This window comes from Monopterus albus, unplaced genomic scaffold (genome assembly GCF_001952655.1).
Source record: "Monopterus albus unplaced genomic scaffold, M_albus_1.0 scaffold48.1, whole genome shotgun sequence".
Taxonomy (NCBI): Eukaryota; Metazoa; Chordata; class Actinopteri; order Synbranchiformes; family Synbranchidae; genus Monopterus; species Monopterus albus.
In genome coordinates, this window is record NW_018127928.1 from 1,436,615 (window position 1) to 1,444,549 (window position 7,935).

Below are 7,935 nucleotides of genomic sequence, written 5' to 3' on the forward strand. Positions count from 1 at the left end.
TATATTACTTGTGTGGTGTAGAAGATAATTATTTAAGAATGTAATTATGTAAGAATGTTAACACTCTGTTATATTTTTTTTAGTATAATGCTTGTGTGGTAGAAGTGAATCATTTACTGCTTGCAAACCAATGATGGTAAGATGATGTCATGGGGTAGGACTGGATAAGTCTGACTTCTTCCTACTCCATTCAAGCATGTACTAGGTATAAGCAAATTGATATTGGATTAGCATTTGTTGGATATGTGTAAAATTATGTGTTGATATATCAAATGTCTTTACATGCTTGAAAGAATAAATAAATAAATCAAATGTTTGACAAGTTTGATAGAAAGTGGAAGCTGAAGTGTTGGTGGAGTAATACATATTTTCATCTCTGGTGACCTGGGTTCATGCCCAAATAATCTGATTTCATATTAAGTGAAAATTTATTTTGAGCATCTTTTTCCATTACATGAAACTTGCTTAACTATTTTCTTGATTGGTCAATATTTTTTAGTCTATAAAATGTCAAAAAATAGTGAAATATTAGACTCTTCACTGAGCCCAAGGTGACATTTTCAGATTGCTTGTTATGTCCCAAAAAACCCCAAAACATTATATTGAAAATGAAATCATCCAAAAAAAAAGAACAAGTTCTTTGCATTTGAGAAGTTCCAACCAAGGAACGATGTGTAGCAGCATGTCTCTAGGGACAGCTGTTTGTCTAAGCATGCACTGTGTCAGTGACGTGTTGGTTTAACTCTGTGCAGTATTATCTGCTATTGATTGAGTAGGATTGTTGCAGATTTCAGTCAGTTGAAGAGCTGTACAACTTGATAGGGAAAATGTTTTAAATCTCTTTCCTTCCTCACGCATGTACAGTATGTTTGGTACTGTATGACACGCTTTGCTCCTGTATTCAGCATCGTCAAAGAGAATACACGTGGAGTGTTATTATGCTATTCACAGTTGCTGTATAACTGTACTGATCCTATGCAGTGATTTGCTTTTGCTGCAGCCGTATTCTGTGTGTTCAGTAGACAAACTCAATAACTTGAAAGGGCAGCGTGAGGGACAAGGTTCCCTCTACTTTCCCACTCCAGACTCTCTCTGTGGATTATTATTACTCAGCCCTTTTAGTGCTGTCTGATGAGCAGTCTCTGGAAGCAAACCTCAGACTTCACATACCTAGCCCTAACAAAAAAAAGCAAACCTAAAACCATGGCTATAAAATATTGCCTTGAACACAATTGTCTGATGGAATCAAACAAGATTGAAAACCTAATATACGTTTAGAGAAGATTGGATAAGCTGAAAACAAAGTGCTCTGAAGGACTTTTTCCCGTTTCTATTAGGAAAGAAAGCAACTTGTTCCCTGCTGCATTTGGATATATAAATGCTGATTTGGAGCCATCCATCAGCACTGTTGGAGAAGCTACTTTGAAAGCATAGCTTTACAAGCTACCAATTACTTCACACAGGAAGAAGTTGAACTGCAGCAAAGCTGCTCTAAGGAATAATCTATTTTGGTTAAAGAAAGCTGCTTACTTGTTCACACAACTGTATAAAATGATCAGCTTGGCAATGTACATGTGATACAAATTCTAACAAAATATACTGTAATACAAAAATGTAGCATGCCAGCAAAAAAAAAAGGCACTCAATTGAGTTTATTACCTGAGACCTAGACCTAAATGAAACGGTAAAGAAAAGAAATGTTTAATTTGCACCTTTTTGGACCATTTGACCAATTTGAGCCTTTCGACTATTTTATATTCAGAGCTGTTCCTAATATTCTGACCCTCTCGTGTATGTAGCTGGGGAAGACAAAAATATAGGAACACTTCTGAATATAATGTAGTCCAGTACAACATCACCTTTAACTATGACCTCAATAATAAACATAATTGGATTTATACATTTATGACAATTTTACCAAAAACTGACACATTTTGAGCTTCATAAACACAAATGTTAAGGTGGAAATGTTGCATTGAAGTGCATACAATTGTAAAGGTTACCTAATAAATTGGACAAAGGTTTTAGGATGAGGCAGTGTAATGCATGTGCACAGTGATCTATCGCAATAATAACTGAATACCTCTGTGTCATTTGAAGAAAAGCTTCATTCAGAGTCGGCCTTGCTCCCTCACTGAAGACGCAGCTGAAGGATATAGTATTAACTCCATTGTTAGGAAAACGTATAAGTGAATAGCTCAGTGCAGCTGGAAAAAAAAAAAACTACAGTTTTGTGATGTTATTGTAATTGAAATGTAACTCATATTTGTATGTAGAGTATGATTAATCCCTCCTTTCTGATTGAAGCTTGCATTTTATAGTTGCACTTTTAATTAAAGCCTGCAGTTAATCTGTTTACTGTAGTAATCAGTTACTTTTTTCATTACTAATTATTCCTCTCAGTTATGTGTTTGACTGACTGTTTAAGTCCATTGATTCCCAACCAGAGGGCAGGGACCACTTGAAGAGGTGACAAATTAAAGTGGAGTTTCATAAGATTATTAAAAGAAATAAGAAAAACATTGTTCTACCCTTGCTAGCTCAAACATGCTGTTGCAATGACCTTTATTTCATTACATATTGCTATAGATGTTCAGTCACTGAGTACATATGTTCATGCTCTAAAGAGAGAGTCCTTGAAGAAAGATGATAATCTCTTGAGTGTAACAGAGAACTCGTTGTGTTTTCTTTTTGCAGTGTGATTCTAGCCAGAAAGTTCCTAATTACTAGCTAATTATTGCCCATACTTAATTATCACAGATGCCAGGAAGCCAAAAAAAAAAAACATGAGAAAAGAGAAACAGATAGCTGGCAAAGAGACTGAGAGAGACCGAAACAGTGAGGGTGAAGATGGATCCCCATAATACAGACAGGATGAGAGTCCTCAAGGTCACTGCCACTCTTTGGAAAACAAGTGAAACATGATTAGGGATTAGAGGGTGTTTTTGGAGCTCTGTTGTCGAAGCTGCCTCCCTCTTGTCTCTTCTGCCCATCTGATCCTCTCTCCTTTCTTCCACATCTTTCAGTTTCCCCTTTCCTCTGATTTCTGCCTTTCACGGCTCCTTACCCGTTTTTCATTTCCCCCTGAAACATTTCTCATCTCTCTTTTGAGCACTTTCTTCCCATCTGCTCAGGTTTTTACTTGCCAAATTTCATATTTCATCTCCTTGATTTTCTCTCCCTCTGATCTCATCTTATTATCTGTGCATCAGGATAAATTCTCAGAGGAAGTGCAAAAACAGCATGATGGCTCCACAGAGAATGGCTCCCCACCGGCCACTCAAGCGGACTCCGGGCTGCTGGTGAGCGCCGATCCTGATGCCAGCCAGGCAGAAGAGAACAAAGACAAAACCAAACTCCTACTAGAGCGCCTCAAGGCTCTTGAGGTAACTTCTTTTTTCTCTATATTTTTACTGCTTTGACTTTCCCTTTGTTTCCTTTCTTTACCTACCCTCTTTCTGCTTTGTTCTCCTTCAGTCCTGCCTCTTCATTCAACTTCACATGCATACTTTCCAGCCACCTCTGGCTATCCTTTGTGGCCAGCCTGTCTGCCAGTTGTCAGAGCCTTTGCTCAGATGTGTCTGAAAGCATGACAGTTCATCAAATTCTCCAGTATTCTTCATTTGGAGAGCAAAATCTTCATGTAAGAGGCGCCACAGGGGCCTCAGGCTGTCCTCCAGCTTTGGTTTGTTTTCCTCTGCGCTCGGGGATTTGAGCTGCACTCCACCATGAGCGCTAAGCAGCAGCATCTGAGGTGGGAGTGCAGCCACAGTGATCCATGCACATTGTTTTTTTGTTTGTTTGTTTTGTTGTTTTTTACCAAAGCCACTGGACACACCTCTCAGATGTATTCAGCAGTTAAAGGACTCAAATTTAATAAAATTAGGCCTCCTGTCTGACCGACTCATTCCAGAGTAGCTCCTAATACCAATGTAGTGGAACACATGTCACATACAGTCCTTGTCTTATATCAAATCATTTCCAGATTTTCAAAAAGATAATGATGTCAGAATTCAACAATATGGCTGACACCTTGACATCCAAGTACAGGCATGTGTTTAAGAAATAAAGCCATATTCATTCAGGGTGATTATTTTGGTGAACATACATAAAGAAGGAACATCCAAAACAGAAAGAAAGAGAATCAGTAAAAAGAACAAAAGTCCTTAGGATGTGTTTTGTCTTGATTTTCAGCATTCCACTAATGCCTCCCAGATAGAAAATAGACTCTAATTACAGCAAAGTGGCAGATAATTGCCTGTTGCTCCTCAGCTGTAAGTTATCCACACAGACTGGCAGGAAGTATCTTTAACCTGTCTTGGTGATCCATCTGATGAAGCACATTACATAACCATTACATTTTAAATGGCTCTATCAAAAGTTATTTGCCGTTTTATTCCATTCTGCTGTGCGGGTGATCGATGTACCACAGCTAAAGCAGCAAGAACAAGGCAGAAACAATACATCACTGCCCCGCACTGTGCATAAACTCCACTGACACTAAGTAAGCACTGCCCTGCTTTTATTTCTCCAGCTCAACTGATACTGTTCATTAACTTGGCAGGCGTGCACTGTAGTCTGTAACTGGGGCTGAAATGAATATACTCAGACTTTTGCAGAAATGCCTATTGCCCATCTGCTCGTAGACTTGTGTTGGTGTAGTGCTGACTGTTGCTGATTTCTTATACACGTCATGACAGGAGTGTGGTCCATGAACATGCTTTAAATATAAATAAGAGTTTCCCTAGTTAAAGTTATCTCATAACCTCAAATTAATAACTTAGCTTGTGCTTCTAATGTGTTGTGAATGGTATGTGAGTGGAAATTTTATTTTTAAGTCTAGTCCATGTTTCTTCCTAAGTGGTGTACCTGGAATGTTTTTGGTTGCAACTATGTTTCTCCTGATTTCATTGGGGGATTACTACTTTCTGCTAAAGGGCAGAGGGTAAAAGAACCAAGACCAGCTGACAGCTCCTAATATGCAGCCTGCCTTTGACAAATTGGAATCTCCCAGAGATCAATAGGGTGCTGCCTCATCGATTGGCAAATAGAGGAGATATTCTTATTAGGTCCAAACTTCAGATGGCCAGCTGCCGGCCCAAAGTTCAACATGATAACTTCCATCCCCTTGACCTTTTTCTCTGTGGTTCTTTGTACATTTTTATTGGCCATCTTGGTTTAGTGTTGACATATGACCTTTGTGAAGCAACTCTCGTCTTAGCTGCAGCTCCACTTGATTGCTACTTCTGTCTCCATCGCTGTTGTTTTGTTGTGTCCAGTGTAGCCAAAGTCACTGCGAGTTTTGTGCAGCATTGGCCCTGAATGTGTCTGTGTGGTGTTTGCAGGAGGAGAATTCTGCCTTGGCCACGGAGAATGAGAGCCAGAGGGAGCAGTATGAACGCTGTCTAGATGAGGTGAGTGTGCACCTTGTTTATCTTGTCTTGCTCCAAGACACATTCAAGGGGGCTGTGTAACTTGCCACTTGTTTTACTTTCCTTGAACTGTCCAGTGTTTGTTGAAATTTTAGTGACTCCATGTAAACAGAATGAGTAGCATTGTGAAGCTTAAGATTAAGGTTTTAATGAGGTCCTGTAGAGCTTATTTTGTTTCCCACAGGTTGGCAGTGTACTTGTTTGATGGAGGCAGTGTGAATTGTTGATATTAACTGATCATTTGGAAAACAGTCTCATATTTTTCCAGGACTAAAATCTCATTTCCCACTTTAATAAAGAGACTAGTATGCTTGAGCTGTACTAAGCTAAGTTTGAACAGTAGCACCCTCAAATCTGAAATAATGGGGGAAAAAAAAACAATCAGGATGCTCATTATTTTTCATGCTTTTCATTTCTGTTGAAATGCCAGAGAGGATGATTTTTTGCAGGTACACTTCAGAGTATTACTTGCACAAATGTGACACGTCATACCTGTATTTAATGGTCAAAACACCTTATTTGTGTTTGGGATTCATTTTGTAAGGAACAGTCTAAATGCAAGCTGTTAAATATCCTTAAACTGATGTGAACTGGTGTTGCTGAAGCAATGGTTTACATAACAATACCACTTTTGTGGCCTCTGGTTATTTATTATGAGAGCTTCATAAGTGCTGTTTAGTGAGCCACATGAGGGGAATAAACCAGCCTGGCGCTCGCCTGAGCCTGCTTGCTGAATCACTCCAGCAGGGAGGGGAATACTGCTACAGAGAAGATTTTCCATCAGGGACAAGTTGCCCAATTTGTCCTGGAACCAACCGGGGGGTGGGAAGATGGGGTAGAGGAGATGGGGGAATGAAAGAGGAAAGGGTGAGGAAGAAAATAGATGATGAGTGATAAATGCAAATGGCAAGAGGAGAATTTAGTGATGTATTTTTGTTAGAGTTTACATCCTCTGTAGTTTGTACTTGAGGTAAAATCAGCCCTTGTCTCCTTTGCTTCCTTGGCCTCACTAAGATCACTCAACTCTGCTTCGTTACGTTTAAAGTATTTTCCCATGTGGTTGACTTTTGTAGAAAGAAGACTTGGTAATGACTCTGTTTTAATGATGGAAGCTGTGTGTATCTTACCTTCTGCACAGAATAACAGTGGAAACCCTAAAGTTTGCTTTGTAACAAAAAGGATGATTATTTTTTTATGTTGGGCCACCTGCCTGTATAAATTTTAGTGTGTGGTCAAGCTCATTTGTAGTTTAATTACTTGCATCAAAGTCATACATTGACTGTGAGAGTTCAAACTCTGTCCCAGACCATTAAGTCGGGTTTTGTTTGATCATTCACCTGTTATACAAGAGGCAGAGCACTAAACTGCAGTTCCAGCAGCCGGGCTCATTTCACCATATTTACTCCCATTTCTCCTCATTCAATAAACAAGAGCGAGTGCACTCAAAAGAGCCCATGCGGCTTCACACAGTATTAATGAGCAATCAATGGACAGTAATCGGAGCTGCTTCTCCATCGGCGTTGTGGTCTGATTGTGGCTGGGTGTGAGCCGCTGAGAGACCGAAGCCTAGGCACAACAGCACTTAAACCAGGCACACCTCTGATGCTACACCAGCTCAGCACTGTCAATACCACCATTAGGGAGAGAGAGAGTTAAGAGATTCTCATTTTGCACACATACCAGATACTAGGAAATAAGCTCTATATATAAAATCTTTATACATATATGTATTGTCTTTGCTTTGGCTCATAGTAATCTATCACATGTGTAAATTGGTTGAGGAAGGGCAGCAAAGTGCAGTGTTAGTGGTGCGAGGGCAGTCTACAGAGGCCTGTAAGGGATCATCCGAGGTCAAGACCTTATCAGTGTGCCAGAGCAACCAAATTACATTCAGTGATGGCTTCTTTTTCATTCTTTCTGTCTCTTTAAGGTTGCCAATCAAGTTGTGCAGGCACTTCTCACCCAGAAGGTTTGTCTTTCTCCATGGAAACTATCTATTCCTCTCAAATCACTTTTAACAACATTATCTTTATTTAACTTTATTGATTAGTGAAATCTTGATTTTTGGAATTATGACACGTGATGCATTTTGATTGTGATGTACCTGTTAAGCACTGTATATAATGATTGTTATATACACAAGTTCACGTTTCCTCTGAAACCAGGATCTGAGAGAAGAATGTCTGAAGCTGCGAACCAGAGTTTTTGACCTCGAGCAGCAGAATCGGGCGCTGAGTATTTTGTTCCAGCAGAAGATCAAGCCCGCCTCGGATCTGCTTCTCCAGGTATGCCACCCTCTCAGAACTCACCCAGAGGTTCACACCTCTGAGCTGTGACTAACTTTCACAGAGCAATTGTATGCTCTTGCCACTTGGTAAGATCATTAAAAAAACTACTGTAAAGAACAGTTTGAGCTCATACTGTTAGAGCTCTAAACTAAAGAGCAGTATGAGATCTAGAAGACTATTACTGTGCTGGGTCTTTATCCATGTCCATACCCCTG

At 39.7% G+C, this 7,935-nt stretch overlaps 1 protein-coding gene across 4 annotated transcripts in view; it reads left to right on the plus strand.

The window, feature by feature from the left end:
• LOC109960527 (nck-associated protein 5-like) overlaps positions 1-7,935 on the plus strand; it is a 134,189-nt gene that overhangs the window by 98,680 nt on the left and 27,574 nt on the right. For all 4 annotated transcript variants that reach the window (XM_020600684.1, XM_020600686.1, XM_020600688.1 and 1 more), the window contains 4 exons: positions 3,213-3,386; positions 5,346-5,414; positions 7,363-7,401; positions 7,598-7,717. In XM_020600684.1, the coding sequence (XP_020456340.1) occupies positions 3,213-3,386; positions 5,346-5,414; positions 7,363-7,401; positions 7,598-7,717 (402 nt within the window). The remainder of the gene's footprint in view (positions 1-3,212; positions 3,387-5,345; positions 5,415-7,362; positions 7,402-7,597; positions 7,718-7,935) is intronic.